Source organism: Strix uralensis, chromosome 3 (genome assembly GCF_047716275.1).
Source record: "Strix uralensis isolate ZFMK-TIS-50842 chromosome 3, bStrUra1, whole genome shotgun sequence".
In the NCBI taxonomy this organism is placed as follows: Eukaryota; Metazoa; Chordata; class Aves; order Strigiformes; family Strigidae; genus Strix; species Strix uralensis.
This window is the reverse complement of record NC_133974.1, coordinates 62,742,835-62,761,761: the sequence shown is the minus strand read 5'-3', so window position 1 is coordinate 62,761,761 and position 18,927 is coordinate 62,742,835. Positions and strand designations below refer to the sequence as shown.

Here is an 18,927-nt window from a genome sequence, read left to right as displayed (position 1 = left end):
TCTCTATAAAAAGATGTAGAAGTGATACCTGCTTAATCTGAAAGTCCTTCTAGAAATCTATGGAGTCAAAAGTGAGCCTAACAGGTAGGAGTGGTTTACTAGAAGGTTCTTAAAAAAAGCCAGCTAGCACTACACCTAGAAGACTTTCTTGTGTCTTCATCTAGAAACATGTTTACTGTCTTTCAATCTCAGTTTTTAAGTTTTATAACTATGAGGAAAGTGTGTACTGGAATTTATTATATTTGTACAAAAATTATATCATTTTCAGAAACATATTTTAATTCTTAAAAAGAAATTCAAGAATTGGGAGTTTTGACTGAGATGCCTATATTAAGCGGTACAACATAAGTAACTGAGTGGGCATTCCCACATATTTCTTTACTCCAAGGACACAGTGATATTTATAAAGGTCAAAAAAAAAGGGAATGTGATTCTGCATTTGCTGTCAGAACAAGGAGAGGATACAATATCTACTGAGTGAAATAACAGATTCTTTCTGCCTTCCTCAATGTATTGAAGAACATTTCTTTACAAAATATACTCATGTATAAACAGGATTTAAAAGAAGTAAAATGGTTTCCTTTGTTTGCTCTGGATTCTCTTTATTTCCATAAAATTTCTCTGTACTGTACAAACTACAACTGCGTTTTCTCCTAGAGAAGGGAAAGACATTTGTTTTCATCCTTAGCAGTGATAAATATGTTTTGGAGATAGGAGAAATCACCTATCACCTACCTATCAGCTTCAGCATCTGCTCTGATTTTTAAATTGCTGTTTTATACTAATTGATAAAATAGGATTTATCTATTTTAATTACAATGTTAAACATGAACTTTTTATTTGACTGCTAATGAAGCTTTTATGTAAGAATGAAAAAGATAGCACAGATTGAAAAATAAGCCCACATACAAAAGATAACAACATGCAACAATCAAAAAAGATGCTCCTTTAAATGGACATTCATAAACATGTCCCTGTATGAGACTCTCAAACTGCTTCCAAAGAAAAGGAACATTTCAATGAATCATGTAGTAACAATACATGAGAAAATGAACATCTGGGCTGTACTCAGTCCAAAGCCTATCATGGGGAGTCTACTGTGCAACTGGTAGGAAGCAGCTTTGATACATGTCAAGGTACCATACGAGTCCCATAGCCAAAGACTGTCCAAACCCATATTTATTCAATGCTTTTCTGGTGAGCTTTTTCTTAACCTCCTCCATGTGAACACCACCCACTTCTGTGCCTAAATTGATTAAAAGGTTTCCAGCAAGAAAGGAGCTGCTTAAAAGGAACTTTTTGCATTACCTCGCAGTAAATACCAGGAACTATGCTATGTAGACATGCATGCATGCGCATATACACAAACATGCAAACACACAGAGAGACATATATATATCAACCCTATATACTGATAATTTGCCTCTAATGAATACCAAAAAAAGACAAGCACCAAACAGAGCATTTAGACGAGGGTGATGTGCCTGCACCCAAAAACTGAATAAAACCCACATATTCTACTATTGTCCAGCAGTAGAAGTAGTCATGTTCAGAACTGGCTCACTTTGAACAGCCTGGGGTCCACCTGCTTAGAATCCAAAAACTGGACACTCCCTTTCCTAAATAGGCCATAAGATTAAGAGTCCAGTGAGCATTTTAACACGGAGCCTGTGACCTCCATAAGACTGCAAGAAATAATCACAGGATTACAGAGTCTGACTTGGGGCAGGTGGTGGCTCATTCTTTGGCCCTATGAGATGTGAATTCTTTGCTACTCTGGGCCTCTTTGAAGAACACAGGTGCATCATTCAGCTTCCACGCTAAACTGCCAGTTGTGGCCTTTCCAGCCTTCAGGGGCTTGAATTCCCCCAAGCTGCGGGAAGAAAAAAGCCCTGATGTCCAATCTGAGTGGGAATTGTAACCAAAATATGTATGTAATAAGTATTTCCTCTTTAAAATAAAAAAAGTGAAACTTGATTTAAGTACCCATGTATCGTAAGCAGAGGATACTGGGCTTTGGATCCGAGTAGGGTGATATGCCTATCTCAAAAATCAAAGAAAGACAGAGAGGTGTTGACAGTTCTTTGTTGGGCATTTCCCACTGGCTTATTCAATGCAGCGCACAGTTCAGCCTGCAATTTCTTGACTCTGCTCTGAGATACTGGACCCTGCACACAATTGGAAATGGAGGCATCTCATTCTGGGGCCAAATTCCTGCAAAAGATATTCACCTAAAATGACTTTTCTTCCTTTGACTGGTAAATTTTGTTTATACATGAGGACATAAAACAAACCCCGCCTTTAACACAAAATAGCAGGACTTGTCAATGTAATATACCTAATGAATTCACTTTTCAGTCAGGTAGATAACATACATTTAGTCCATGTGTTATATTTCATGGTGCAAAAGACTGTGGACCAGGACTGTGGACCAAAATTTGTTTGGAAAACAGCCCTTAAGAGAGTCTGTAGAGAGAATTCTTACTATAATTGCACTAATAGCACAAAGTTATTAACATAATTGTCCATTCAAATGGACCATTACATTTGAATTTGCACAAATGTAACTTTACACTGAAAAAATGTATACATGTGCCAGGATACAACCCCTTACAGATTCTTTCCATTAAATAAACCAGAAGACAGAAGTGTTCAAATGAAAATGCAATAGTCAGACTAGCTACTGCTACAAAAGACAAACTTATAAATGTATGTAGCAGACTAATTCCATGAGTTTGAGCACTGCAACTCATCTAGAGTCTAGACAAGAGTGATGCTAAATAGAAGCTCAAAAATACTCAAATATTCAAAAATATTTTGTACTCAACTATTGCACGCTACTATATAGTTCTTACCTTTAAATGTACCCTACTACAGAGCACCGTTCTCCCAAAATAATGTTCTTTTCCTTAGAATTTCACTGTGTAAGCCTCACCACCACTGGCTCTGTACCACTAAAGTCCCAAACTGAGAAAGTGAAAGTGTTCAGAGAGTTTAAAGAGCAGATAAACAATCAGAAAGAACTCAATTTTTAGAATCTTTTAACCCTTGTTCCTCATAAGCTACCTGGATAACTACAGCATCATGGTGAAAATTGGTTATATAAGCCAAAAAAGGCCCCATGATACAGAGAAGCAGTAAAAATGCAGGTGATACAGGAATTTATTTACAATAGTTTAAAAACAACAAAGGAATTACGATTTACACATCCGTATTTCAAATTACAGATTTAGGTTTACTTTGAAATATGTGTATGTTATAGAAAGAATTGTACTATAATATTTTAAACTCCATTTGGAGTTTATGGCTTCAGCTGTTTTGTGTTCTTCAAGATTAAGAAAAGCTATCCCCAAGAATATAAATAACCACTAAATTCATTCAAACCCATCTGGGTAATGAATTATGAAGAAAGATGAACCAGATGTTCTGTATATTTCTGAAAAGAAAAAATATATGAGAAGCTCTGACTAGATAACTAGATAACTGCAAGACAACTGGAAGATGTAAATGTCTGAGGTAACAGCTAATCCGGATTATGGATGGTATTTGAGATATTTGGAGATTATCATCTCTACACCTTGGGTAATATGTCAGGAAAGGAATTTACAATGTCTATAAAATGGAATTCGTCAATAATAAAGATCACAAAAAAATTCAGCATATGCTTCTAAAAGAGTACATCCATCAGTAGGTATATTTGCCACATAAAATAATGATTGCTTTTACTTGCTTTCATGTGAAAATAACATTTCTAATATTAAAGATACACTAACAAGTCTCCTCTTCTGCCAAAGACATTCTAATCAAGTGATGTAAATTTTTAACATCCAATGTGTTTTGTGTTTTCAATACAATAGATGGGAATGGGGAGGGAAAACTATCGGGTTTGCCTGCATTCAAAAGATAGAACAGATTAACAGTGACGGGGAATTTTGAAGTACTAAGAGCTGTTTCTGAATAATTCCATATGTGAATGCTCTTATTTTGGAATAACAGTGCTTTGTTCCTGTTCAGCTTGACCCACTTTCCAAGTGTATTTAATTAGGAACAGTTTTATGTGTAAGAAAGCCTTTTGTTTGTTCTCTTCATTAAAGCAATAAAGTTCAGTATCCAGGGTTTCTGATGCAAAACACCTTAAACATTTTTTAAAAATAAGCTATGGAAACAGTGTCTAAGTATTAAATGCAAGTGTGGCATTTTCACTGTTTCCTTAAATAAGCAATTTCAAAGGTAAAACGTTTTATAAACAGTCTGCATTCAGCAACTACTTTCTGCTGTAATCCGTAGGCTGTGGATGGTTACTCAGAATTCTTTAAAACAAATCTCTTTGTAAAATGCAAAGTCACAGCAGATGTTTTTAAAAGTTTGTGCCAAAGAGTCAACTGTAGTGTCTCAGCACTTCAGAAATCAAGCTATTTACCTAAAGTAAAACCATGCAGTCTAGAGAGGACAAGAGGAGCTCACTCTTTCCATACTCATAGCTGACCCAAATCCAGGTGAACAGAATCTGTGATGCCAACTCAAACTGTCAATCTCAGCACTCTGCCAACCACATACACCCATATACCTGATCAGAATGCAAGTGATGCGAATCCACACTGACTCAGAAAATACAATGTAGACATGTTTAGGCACTTTAAAAATTGGAAGCCTAACTTCAGGTGTCTGTAAGTATGTCTAATGAGTATGTATGTATGTATGTTTGACCTGGTACCATGTAAGTCTCTGGACCTACTGATGCTTGTGTAGAAATTAATACATAGATAAACACTATAGCATCAGCCTAGAGATGGCAGCCAACACTTGAGAAGCAGGAAGGACAGCTTCATTAAGCATTGTCATCTCCACCTGATCTCAAGTCCTCCTTGTCAGTTCCACAGCACAAGCAAGTGGGGTACCTTAACAACTAAAGTTGTATCAGACAGTTTATGTCATGAGTGGTTAACACATTAAATCTTGCAATGGAACAGATGAGGAATGTTCACACAGCATGAAAGGCAGTGTAAAAAAGTTATTTCTTATGTATTGCTCAGCCATTTATTATTGGCTGTAAATGGCAAGGTTTGGCACTGTTCTCCCTACAGTGGTTCTATTCTAACCCACATCCTCTGGTAAATTTTCAGGCTGTGGGGCCTTTTCAATGCTGGGCTGACCCCAGCTGGATGGCTGACAAATAAGGGTCCACAAGCAGACTCAGACATACTTCACTAAGAAGAAATGAAAACTCTTTGTCTATGTAATAACACAACATGTTTATGAATTTATGTCGCACCCTCCCAGAAAGTTCTCTATACTGCATGAGTGACACCCTCCAGCCGTTTGTACCTAAAAAATCTGTGTAACTGTCCTATAAACAGAAGGGTGGTTCAGATTTCTGTCCTGTCATTAAATCTTAACTCAGATCTTAAATGTTTGATTTTCATTTGAAAAACAGAAGATTGCATACTATGTATTCACCAGGTACTGTGATGGCCCTTTCTGATGTGTTTAAGAACAGATTGAAACTTCAAGTAATTTGGCAGGCTGCCATTAAGACAACAATGTCATGTCTTAGCCTGTGGTTGATGTAATCTTGTTCTTACATTCTACTGCTTCCATAAAAAACAGCGCATTGCTGCTTTCTAGGAAGCAAGAAATGACACTCACTATATGCCACATTAATAATACTTCTCTAAAATCTGTCACATTTTATCTTGAAATTATTTCCACTGAGAAGAAACTACTTTTACAAATACTAGAGGCTTCAGAAATATTTTATGGATAGTCTAGAATATGAAAATTACTGGAAATTAAATTATCACCTGTTTCCATTACTTGGTGAGTACTGTTCTGAAAGAGAAATGTAAGCTGTGGTATTAAGCAAAACAAGCCCTTTCCTCAACAACTACATTTTTATGTCAGTGTTTGTATTACCCCTGAAGTACAGATCTCTATTGATCTGCAACCATGTCTTATTTCAGAATACCTCACAGGGATTAGGTAGGAAGCTCAGTAGACTCTCCCTGTGTAACCATGCAGCACACTGGATAAGCTCTTCAGATCTACACTAATCATCAACAATTGAAAAATGGTGACATTTGAACAATGGAAAACTGGTTTTCCTTTCACTTCATGTCCTTCGAACTACTGAAAAACACTCCTCACAGGAACTGCAGAAGAGCTTAATTCCATTATGGTAAACCAAACATACCTTCTGTTTGATGTTAAGACTATACAATAAATACGTATCAACAAAAGCAATATCCTAGCTAGGAATATTTTAAGGAAAAAAAGTATCTTTTATTGATCTATTCAATGAAAGAATATTACATATTTAATTTATTCCTTACCTCCTAGGCAGTCTGTTTACTTTTTGCAATTAATGTATCTTGAAATTAATGTTTTACATATTTTCCATGCATTTTTAGTATATGAAATTTAGGAATAAATTAGTTGTTTGGACACCAAAGTCTGCTTGAGGAAAAATGTCCTTAAAGCAGAAATACTTAAGATACAAAAAAGTTGCTGGACGTTATTAAATTGTATTTTATAACATACTATGTTATGTTGTGAAAAATCAATTCTGTCTTTTTTATATACTCAACCAGATTTTCAGTCATGAATCAGATTCTTACTGATGTCAAATATGCTTTTGTGCTTTCCTGTCAGATTTACTTCATCAGTTTTATCCCATTGTCTGCATCTATTTTTGAAAGTCATTTGTGGAAAATCTTATTTTCACTTATTTTCAACTACTGATAACAGTTCTGGTATGAAAACACATCACTACTTCAAACACCTTTTTGTTGAAAAATAGAAGGACAATAGCCTTTTGAATAGAATTACATTATTTTTTAAAGACAATTGCAAAAATTACCCTTTACAATAAAGCAAATACTACATACCTCATAATCACAGAATCATGAATCACAGAATTACAGAAGGTGATGAGAAGGTTTTACCTACTTTCAGTATTAGGAGATGAATGATTGAATTCTAAATATCCTGTTCCTGTTTTTAAAGCTCCCTGTCACTTTCTAAATGAACAGTTTGTTACACATTTGCTAACATTAAATCTCAAAGTCAGGGACTTTAGAATTTGCCCTCAAAACAATGAGATGTTATTCTGAAATGAAAATTTCTACTTTCAAACCATATTTACATTGGCTATTTCCCTCTCAGTCAGCTTGTTCTCCTCCTTAACCACACACACAGAATGTATTCACTATAGCTTTTAAGTTGTAACTGGTATTACAAAATTAATATAAAAATGCTATCTCATTATGAAAAATGATATACTAATGGTCAGTTTTTCAAGCGCAGAAAATTACCAAATACAGAAGAAACTGCCCAACGTAGTGATACAAGATGATATATCTCTAGAGCTAAAGAGAACATTCATCAAGTTTTAACCTAAGACTCATGAAAAGGAATCAACAGGGGACTACTCTGTTCTCAGTAGTGAATGGAAAATATTTGATGTGTGTAAGAAACCACTGGATCGCCACTTTCTAGTCACTGTCCATAAAGAGCCTGGCTTCTAGGTTAATAACTAAAATGTGAGTGTTTCTCTGACATGTTTAAAAGAATAATTTTTATAAGTCAGTATTCTACCACCTGACTCTGCTTTAGGGAAAGACTTTATTGATTAGCACACAATACCTGTTGCTTTTTATGTAGGCCAAGAGTTATTAAGCATGCTGCCTGCATGCACAAAATCACAGCAGCTGTGGATAAACTCAACACAAACAGTGAACTAATTACTAATTTCGAATGTTAAGAAATAGCCCCTGGGAAGCTGCCCAAGACATTTTTATCCAAAAGCAGTATGACTGCCGTATTATTAATTAAAGTTTGGGAAAAGTGCCATAGATACGCAAGAAACTCAAGAGCAGTTACAACCTAAAAGAGGGGAGAAAGTAAAAGCTAGCCTACAAATAGACTACCAAGGAAAGAAAAATTAAGAAGTGGTAGAAACAGACCTACGAGTATTTTGAAATTATAGAAAAAGAAGAAATAAGGACAGATAACAGATAAAATCAAAGAATGATTAATTATTTTAGAAGAAGTGATTCACTGTCATGGAAGTAAGAAGGAGAGTAAAAGAAACCAACACACGATATGTGTAATTTTGTGGGATGTAGAATCTGCACAATTAAAACACCATTTACTTGGTTACCATTGCTGTTCCCAATGTGAGAAAATGTTTAATTGCCGTACAAATAAAATCAATCACATTTAGGTTAAACCATCTATAGATAGAGAAGCAGGACAGTATCCAGAGAAGACAAATGCCAGGCTTTCTCTCCGTTTAAGCCAGTGCCACTTAAAAAAAGATACAGTCTTCATATTGCAGACTGTATTTGAACCCTCTTCTTCCTTGATGATGAAGGTGAAGTATTACTGTATTTTTTGCTTGACACTGTTAAGCGCATTTTTTAAAAAGAGCAAACTAAGGGATGTTGACAATCTATCAGACTATCAATTGGTTTCCAATTATTTTATTTTTAGTCTTCTAAGTCTTCTCAGTATTACTCTGAGTTCATACAGTGATGTTATCATATCTATTTTCTGTTTGAGGCACCGAGTCTTTTCTTCTTTTCTCCATTCTTCTGTAATTCTTTCTTCTTTGTGGGTATCCCCCAAACCTACTACCGACAAACTTATCTTTAGTCTAGAGAGCTTTTATACAAGGTACCACCAGGAGTATCTTGTTCTTTGTTTGCGACATGGGTGTTGAGCAGCTGCCTGGCTAACATCATAAAATATAATGTGAAACCATAAACTGCACCACTAAATCCTAACTCAAGGTTATTAAAGTTTAAGCAACTAAAAAGTTATTTAAATGATTCAAATACCCTAACAGCAGCAATCTGAAAGAATAAATTTTGTTTGTAACATGTTCTGTTCATTATGTTATTGATCTCCCTCAGAAATGTGAAGCTTGCAAATATAATGTATCTTTTGGTCATTTAGTTAAAAATTTATATATATATAAAATTAGCAAGCAAGTTAATTAACAAATATTAACACCTGTTCAAGTTGTGTATCTTAGACTCCCATCTTGCCTATCTTAGACACCTCTTAGACCTTGCTTGTCTTACACACACATTTTAGTATGGGATGAACAGCTTTCTGTAGGTGTCTCCCATTCCATGGACTGCAGAAGGTACCTTGATTACAAGGTCAGACTGGACACCGAACTTGTACATAGTTCCACTGAAAGGTAAATTGACCCACTAATGTTCTGCTACTTAAGAAGGCATCTGTTTGAGGTATTATTTGAGCAGCAAGAAGCATTACCTTCTACCACATTGTTATGCTTTTATCCAGATAAAATGATGTTTGTAGTCTGATATTTCAATTTCCATATTGCTACTGCTAGATTGCAAGGGTTAAGGAGAACTATAATAGGACTTTAACCTCCAACTTGGCACATATTCCAGATATATGAATTCTGGCTGTGCAGAAAGTAAGTAATCTGCTGGGTGGTTTCCACCAAGGAACAGGCTTCTTGAAGTTTTTCTACCCCTGAGATAGCCCAGGGGAAGTCTGATACATAAATTTCTCCTTACTAGCCACTCAGGAGAACCTTAGCACAGTTTACAGGCTGAATACAGCTTAGCGTGTGATAACTTTCTTTAATGTGTATATAATCTCATTTGACATTATATTACTATAAACAAATTTTCTTTGAAACATGTCTACAAAAATCTTTATGAATGGATTCTGAAAATATTTAAGTAAGATACTTAATGCTAAAGGCACGTTTATCATAAGAAGATTTACATAATGGTCAGAAGATCTGATGGTCAGAGGGGCTACTGAACATCTTCACTGTGATATAAAGAACTGAATCAATCATTCAGGTGAAGGAGTATATATTGAGAAGCTCAACTCATTCTAGCATTCACTGGTTGTCTTTGGGATTTGAGGTGACATACAACAGCTGCCATGCGGTGGGTGGTCTGAAGGACACTTTGTTGGCTTGATGTTTTGTTTTCTTTAAAGAATAAACTGAACTGTACTTTGAGAATAAAGCTTCAACATTATTGTCACTGTCATGTCAAATTTTAACTCCTGAATACATACCCTGTGGGGCTGGCATGTGGATGCAGAGAAATCTTCTAGTGCAGACATCTACAGGCTCTGCTGAAGATGGTGGATGCTGCTCTGTAACATATTGTCAAAGCCTGTTTACCTGCTGTGCATATTGCTGCAGTTCAGCAGGTGTTTCACCTCTGCCTTTATTCATACCAATCTTTTATGCTTCCCATATTTTTAAACATGCTCTTAACACATGCAGCTACCAAGCTGATATGTGTTGTAGCATTTATTAGCCATGGTAGTGTGCCATTCTCTGTTGTGTATGCATTTCTGTTTCTAACATTAGTTCTGATACCTTTTTAGATCTTTTCATCTTATTAGATGCATAACACTCAAGTTTGGCCCAAACTATGCCACAAAAAGTAAATACTGTTTTTGTATTTTCTGTGCACCGTAAGGAAAGAAGATAACTGCTTGAGTACACGTACATGTAGAAAGAATGAGAGCTGGGTACAGTGTTTTGCCTGTATTAAGTTATTTTCAAATTTCCCTATTTCTGATATACTAATAGAACTGCATTAACTCCCTCCTGTGTTTATTTTAATGTCCTAGCTACCTATAGTTAGTAATATTCAAATCACATTTTAAAACATTTTAAAATGGGTTTTTCAAAATTCATTAAAATATAGTTTCTTCTCTGAAATTAAAGAATAAGTCATTTAAACTCTGTTCCAATATAGTTGTTCTCCTTCTCCTATTGGCTTTAAATAAATATATATTAACATGTACAAAACCAGAAAATTAAATGTATGTATTTGGGCAAGATGCATCTATGTTCATACAGGACTGAGAAAATTTGGGATAATAATACTATACTTTCTTAATGTGGTATCAGTGAAGAACATGCGTTCAAATACTACGGTTAGAGAAGCCAGATGTAGTACTCATGTAAAAATAATTCAGAGGAGAATTCTTTTCCGACTGTGAAAATGACATTTCCCATAAATTCTTTACGCATTGTGACACCAGGATTGAGTTAAAGCCAAACAAGCATCTGATTCTTGCTTTGAATACTAGTTGATTGACTGCTGTTATAAACCATTTAATGGGACACATATTCAAAAGACAGCTGAAAGACTGACTTTCTCATTTCAGCATTCTGAGATGTCAGTAACAAGACTAGTTCAAGAAAAGAGATTTAAACAAATGGTTTGAAAAAACATTGTCAATATCTACCACATATACTATTAAACAGCTTTTATTTGTAATGAGTTATTTACCAAATTCTTTAAACAGATACATATTCCAAAATATTCTGAAGTATATTTGTGAATAGTGGAGCCTCAATTTTACCCAAATGAAAAATTTTATACCATGTTAAATAATCTTGCAATTTCTCTTTCTCTAGGCATTTGGATGCACATAAATAATATTTGAACGTACAAACATGTACAGAAGATGATATATAGTTATATACAGATATAAACATAACTATGAGACATGCATTAACGCAAGGTAATAAATATGATATTTAGATAGATAGATAGATAGATAGATATGCATGTATAAATACATCTCACTTCGATTTTGACTGGTCTGGATTTTGCAATAGTGTTGTCACTAATTTAAATAGACATCCTGCACTTTTTTTCCTCTGTACTGCTTTTGATTTGTTTTGTAAGCTAAATAAAGGTGGCCCTAAATGTAAACAAAAACATTAACAGCAGTTAGCATTTGCAAAGTGCCTGACATGTTTAAAGTGTTGTATAAGTATTTAATCAAAAATCCTCAAAACAGTCCTCGAGACCAGTGAGCACTTCCACCAGCAATGCTGAAGCACAGGGAAACAAGTTACCACAAGACAGAAACCAAGTCGTCACCAAAGCCCTACACGGAGTCCTGGAACCAGCACTAAATCTTAATACTGGTATTTATGTAAAGCTAGTCCAAACAACAGGGATTTAAAAGTAGTACTAACTGTTCATAAACACCCTTTGTCTGCAACATAGTGTTAGCTTTATAGCATTAAGAATGAAACAATTCAGACCTTGAAAAATGGCTGAAAAACAGCAGATGAGGCACCAGGTATAACCTGCCCATTAACCATGTATAGTTTTTATGATTATGAAGCAAACAATATGTGCTTAGGAAAAATGGAGTATAATGCATTATTCACACATATTTCTGTCAATTATAAACCTTTAAAAGTTAGATCTTTCCATCAAAATTAGCTCAACTAGAAGAGGTGCCTGGATCAGAAGTTTTCCTTTTATTTTATGCTCATCATACCTTCAAAGGTTTTGCAGAATTTGGGGATGGACATTGTACCTTCATAAAGTCTTCATATTCTTGAAATTTCTTAGTCCTTAACAACGTATCTTTGTAACAAACAGAAGTCTTCATCTTTTTCAGATTTCTTAGTCCTTAAGGACGTATCTTCATAAAAAATACAAGTTTTCATCTTTTTGAGATTCCTTATTATTTAAGCATGAAGACAGGGCTTTCCTTTAAAACTGTCCACACGAAAAAAAGATTCCAGTGAAAACGTTTCTATTCAGCAAGTTGGGATAGCAACAGTCTTGGAAGATTTCCCTGATGTTGCATGTTTTGTTCTTTCTTTCTGAGGATATGATCATTCCTTGGTCATGAATATTTTCATTACTAAGGCTAGTATGCTTTGGAGTGGGAAACATTAGATCCACTGAATAATTTGGTTGTTGGAATGATTTCTGGCCAAAGTTTTTTATTTTATACTTCTGCTTATTGCCAGAAATCTGGAAAATGTTGCAAGGTATATGTGAACAAATTTACTATAGTCTTTAAGTAAGCATTTTATTGTTGAGGCTCCTTCTAAAGATTTTTCACATTTCATTCCTATTATCAGAGGATCCATACAAGAGCAGATGTTCTCTTTTCCTTAAGTAGGTCAAAGTTAAGATTTTGTTTTATTAAGATTTATTAAGACTGTCTATATTCTTGCTGAGATGGAACTATTGCTCATTGACAACATGCCAAACAGAGTTTTGTTCTATTTCTGAATTTCTATGTCTAAATAAGAAAGACAAAGTTAAGTCTTCACATGAACTTCATGTTCGTGAATGGAATGAATTTCAGTATCCCATGTCTTCTAACACCACTACATTCAACCTTTGAGATGACTGCAGCAAAAAAAAAATAATCCCCAAAACATATAAACCAAGCTGTACCAGTACAAAGAATAAAAAATATAAACTGTTCCCTGCTATAAACCTGACTTTTGAGACTCACTTCTAACATGACATATATAAAGAATCAGCCTAATTAGGACAGGTGAAAAAAGCAATTAATATAAAAAACTTTGCATTTTGTTGTATTACTACTTGACCATCTTATGTCATCTGATTTCTTAAAGATCCGCAGGTGCAGGAATGGTATTTTTAAAGCTATTCCAAACACATCACAGAATACATTCCCAGATTTAAAGGGGTGACTGAATTTAAGAAAAAATACTCAACATTCTCTAGCTATTCCACTTAGAGTGTTCTCATGTTCTTAATATGACTAATAGCAGTCCCAAGATCTACTATCAGCTACTGGGAACTAACCGTCACAGAGAAGTTTATTATACAAACCATTATTTCTTAGTCTCTCAGTCCACAGACCTTCCATGTATACCACCTGAAGTTCCAGCTATACACAACTTGTTGCAGAAATGAGAAGACAAGCCTAGAATATTAATCATAGGGATCTGAAGCTTCCGTTCAGATAAAGCACGAGGAAACAACTGTGATTTCTAGTATTGTAATGATCTAGGCAAGGTGTCTGTAGTGTTTAAAGTCTTGATGGTTGTACCAATGAAATTCTCTATATAAATACAGTCCAAGTAAGGTCACATCTCTGCCAAGCCAGAGACATTTCACTTAGCTTTAATCATCTATAATTACCACGTCTAATCTAACTTATGACACACAGGCTGTCTTTATAGTCAGCAGAGAATCACAGAATCACAGAATCATCTAGGCTGGAAAGGACCTTGAAGATTATCTAGTCCAACCTTTAAGCTAGCATTGGCAGTTCCCAACTACACCATATCCCTAAGCGCTATGTCAACCCGACTCTTAAACACCTCCAGGGATGGGGACTCCACCACCTCCCTGGGCAGACCATTCCAATGCCTAACAACCCGTTCTGTAAAGAAATACTTCCTAATATCTAGTCTGAACCTTCCCTGGCGCAACTTGAGGCCATTACCTCTTGTCTTATCACTCATTACTTGGTTAAAGAGACTCATCCCCAGCTCTCTGCAACCTCATTTCAGGGAGTTGTAGAGGGCGATGAGGTCTCCCCTCAGCCTCCTCTTCTCCAGACCAAACAACCCCAGTTCCCTCAGCCACTCCTCATAAGACCTGTGCTCCAGACCCTTCACCAGCTTCGTTGCCCTTCTCTGGACACGCTCGAGTAATTCAATGTCCTTTTTGTAGTGAGGGGCCCAAAACTGAACACTGTCATCGAGGTGCGGCCTCACCAGTGCCGAGTACAGGGGCAAGATCACTTCCCTGTCCCTGATGGCCACACTATTTCTGATATAGGCCAGGATGCCATTGGCCTTCTTGGCCACCTGGGCACACTGCTGGCTCATGTTCAGCCGGCTGTCAATCAACACCCCCAGGTCCCTCTCTGACTGGCAGCTCTCCAGCCACTCCTCCCCAAGCCTGTAGCGCTGATGGGGGTTGTTGTGGCCCAAGTGCAGCACCCAGCATTTGGCCTTATTGAAACTCCTACAGTTGGCCTTAGCCCATCGTTCCAGCCTGTCCGGGTCTCTCTGCAGAGCCTCTCTACCCTCGAGCAGATCAACACTCCAACCCAACTTGGTGTCATCTGCAAACTTACTGAGGGTGCACTTGATCCCCTCGTCTAGAGCATCAGTAAAGATGTTAAACAGGAGTGGCCCCAAAACCGAGGCCTGGGGGACACCACTCGTGACCGGCCGCCAACTGGATTTAAATCCATTCACCACAACTCTTTGGGCCCGGCCATCCAGCCAGTTTTGTACCCAGCAAAGCGTGCGATCATCCAAGCCTCGAGCAGCCACTTTTGCCAGGAGAATGCTGTGGGAAACAGTGTCAAAGGCCTTACTGAAGTCGAGGTAAACTACATCCACAGCCTTTCCCTCATCCAATAAGCAGGTCACCCTGTCGTAGAAGGAGATCAGGTTTGTCAAGCAGGACCTGCCTTTCATAAACCCATGCTGACTGGGCCTGATCATCTGGTTGTCCTGCACGTGCTGTATGATGGTACTCTGGATGAGCTGCTCCATCAGCTTCCCAGGCACCGAAGTCAAGCTGACGGGCCTGTAGTTTCCTGGATCATCCTTCCGACCCTTCTTATAGATGGGCGTCACATTGGCCAGTTTCCAATCTGTCGGGACCTCCCCGCTCAGCCAGGACTGCTGGTAAATGATGGAAAGCGGCTTGGCGAGCACCCCAGCCAGCTCCTTCAGCACCCTCGGGTGTATCCCATCAGGTCCCATAGACTTGTGTGTGTCCACGTGATGCAGTAGGTCACTGACTGTCTCCTGGATTGCGGGGCGGTCGTTCTCCCAGTCTCTGTCCTCTGGCTGAGGAGGCTGGATTCCCTCAATACAACTAGTCTTGTTATTAAAGACTGAGGCAAAGAAGGCATTAAGAACCTCAGCCTTCTCCTCATCACTTGTTAACATGTTTCCTCCCGCATCCAGCAGGGGATGGAGGCTCTCTCTGGTCTTTCTTTTGCTGTTGACATACTTATAGAAACATTTCTTGTTATCCTTGATTGCTGAAGCCAGAGTAATTTCCAGCTGGGCTTTAGACCTCCTGATTTCTGCCCTGCATAGCCTCACAGCGTCTTTGTAATCACTGTGAGTGGCTAGCACCTTCTTCCAAAGGCTGTAAACTTTCCTTTTCTCCCTGAGTTGCAGCCAAAGCTCCCTGTTCAGCCAGGGGGGTCTTCTCTGTCGCCGGCTTCTCTTACAGCACCTGGGGACTGCCTGTTCCTGAGCCATTAACACTTCCTTCTTAAAGAGTGTCCAGCATTCCTGGACCCCTATACCCTTCAGGATTGTCTCCCAAGGTATCCTTTCAAGCAGGTGCCTAAACAAGACAAAGTCAGCCCTTTGGAAGTCCAGGATGTCAGTTCTGCTTAGCCCTCTCTTGACCTCTCTAAGAATAGAGAACTCTATTACTTCATGATCGCTGTGCCCTAATCGGCCTCCAACCGCCAGATCGTCCACCAGTCCTTCTCTGTTCACAAAGAGGAGATCCAGCAGGGCACCTTCTCTGGTTGGTTTTCTCACCAGTTGCGTCAGGAAGTTGTCTCCCACACATTCCAGGAATCTCCAGGACTGGTCTCGCTCTGCCGTGCTGTATTTCCAGCAGATGTCTGGGAAGTTAAAGTCTCCCACAAGAATAAGGGCAAGCAATCGTGAAATTTCTCCTAAGTGCCTACAGAATATTTCATCCACCTCTCTGTCCTGGTTGGGTGGCCTATAGTAGACTCCTACTACAACATCTGCCCTGTTGGCCTTCCCCCTGATTCTAACGCAAAGACACTCTACCCTGTCTTGGCTACACTTGTGCTCAAGGCAATCATAACAATCCCTAACATACAGCGCTACCCCACCACCTCTCCTTCCTTGTCTGTCCCTTCTAAAGAGCTTGTAGCCCTCAACAGGTGCACTCCAGTCATGGGAGACATCCCACCATGTTTCTGTAATAGCCACAACATCATAATTTTCCTGTTTCATCATGGTTTCAAGCTCCTCCTGTTTGTCACCCATGCTGTGTGCATTGGTATACATGCACTTCAGATGGGCTGATGTTTTCCCCCCTTCCCCCTTCAAATCTAGTTTAAAGCTCTGTCAATGAGCCCAGCTAACTCCTGCCCCAAGATCCTCTTCCCCCTCAGGGACAGGTGCATTCCATCTAATGCCAAAAGGTCTGGTGCCCTGTGTACCAAACCATGATTGAAAAATCCAAAGCCCTGACGGTAACACCAGTCTTGGAGCCACAAGTTCATCTGTTGAGTTCTCCTGTATTCTTTTTTATCCATCCCCCCAACTGAAGGGATGGAGGAGAACACAATTTGTGCCCCCAACCCCTTAATCACTTTCCCCAAGGACCTGAAATCTTTCTTCATTGCTTTAGGACTTCTCCTAGTAATGTCGTAATGATGAGTCATGAGAGATGAGCAGCTCTGGAGTGATACATCTCACTTATCTTAAACACTCATTTTAGGATGAGAAATGGAACTGGATTCTGTGGACGGATAGTTGAGCATAAATTTTAGCTTTCACCAAGAAGCACTGCACAGTGTTCCTGAAAAGCCAGGGTTGATATACAGACTTCTGTCAGACTCCACGGATATTATTACTAGAATTGCCTAACATACACTCCAGAAAAAATGGCTTTTCAGGCATATAACTTGTAGACACAATTGATATAAGAAAAAAATGAAGATGTACTTACCAAAAACAATAGAGGACTCACAGTAGTAGTAACCATTTGGTTGCTTTTTTTTCAACATGGAGCAAAGATCTAGGCGGTGCAGGATTTCATCTCCAAAATAATGTCTTTTAAAATCTTCATACAGGCTTGAGTCAATTTTTTTCACCTTTAAATAGCATAAATAAATAATAAATAATAAATAGCTTTTAACATAAAATTAATTTAGGCATTCTACTAGAAGACTGAATTTTCATATTTAATTCCTATGGTTTTCATTTTAACCAGAGGTATAGTTAGGATGGAAAACCACTTCAAGATGCAAAAAGAATACTGAAACAATAATGTGCCAACTCTTCTGTTTTAGTTAAACACGGTCTGCTGCAGAACTTAAATAAGAAAATACAAGTGTCATTACACCTCCTTTCTAACCCTCCTTCTTCAGTCTTGTAGGAAACAAATTGACATACACAATGCTACAACTGCTTTAACTTCCAAGGGTTTGCAACAGTCTTCATGGAACACGTAACTGGAAATTATTCTTGCTATCATCACTGGGCATGCTACTACAAGGAAGAATCTCAAACATTTGTCAAGGGAAGTTTTCTGAGTCTTTAAAATCATCAAACAGGAAAATATGGTTGTATTTAACTAGCACTAGACTTTTTATCTCAGTAAATCTAAGAAATTACAGTGATTTATAATATCAGTATCATTATGTATATACAAAGTGGAACATAATAAATATTCTATTAGGCTGTTTTCAGAAAACCTACCTTCAGTAGTTATTTTAAGAGTTTAGGGCTCCTCATGCCATCATATTTTCAATAAAATAGATGATCTCTGTAGAAATTCAGTGTTGTTTTCTTCAGTTTACCTCACAATAATGCTGTCTGCTTTTTAAAAACTGTTATTATATGCTAAGGGGTGTTAGGAGCAATCACTGCCTCCTGCAGCTCCAGCCCAGGGCTCCCTACTGCCCAGCTGCTAGAGTCTAGCCCCATGCCCAGGGGACCCAGGGTCTCTGATGGAGGTACCTGCTCCTTTCATGTCCCAGAGACACCTACACCTGCTCAGAGGACATGGACACAGACAGCTACACAGGCTGCCACAGACAAGGTGCTGCCTTCAACAGCACCCACAAACATGGCTCACATGAGACACATGTGGACAGCCCCCAGCAGAGACAGGTCATCACTAGTGCAGTCGTGCACATGACTCTCTCCAGGTTTGCAAGCACACCCACATTTGTGCATCCTCTAAGCACCGGCACAGCCCCTCTATCTACCCAGCACCCCTGTCCAGATCCCAGGCCCTCTTCCTCACCCTATGGGTCCCTCACTTGCCAACTGGTCCAGCTTGAGGTTTGGTAGTGAACACCTGCACCCCTCACACACACACCGTTTGGGGAAGATACAGACATCTGCCCCCAGCAACCAGCACA

The 18,927-nt window shown here is 38.1% G+C and overlaps 1 protein-coding gene across 10 annotated transcripts in view; it reads right to left on the bottom strand.

Moving 5' to 3' along the window:
- The window catches only part of AKAP7 (A-kinase anchoring protein 7), a 93,797-nt gene that overhangs the window by 37,275 nt on the left and 37,595 nt on the right, over positions 1-18,927 (bottom strand). For 7 of the 10 annotated variants that reach the window (XR_012628143.1, XR_012628144.1, XM_074862520.1 and 4 more), the window contains exon 7: positions 17,508-17,652. Coding sequence is in view for 8 of the 10 variants with exons in the window: in XM_074862520.1 (XP_074718621.1) it covers positions 17,508-17,652 (145 nt within the window). In the remaining 2 variants the exon portion in view is untranslated. Of the gene's footprint in view, positions 1-7,960; positions 10,153-11,268; positions 13,185-17,507; positions 17,653-18,927 lie in introns of those variants that run through there. The other 3 variants (XM_074862516.1, XM_074862517.1, XM_074862518.1) reach the window with 3 other exon arrangements.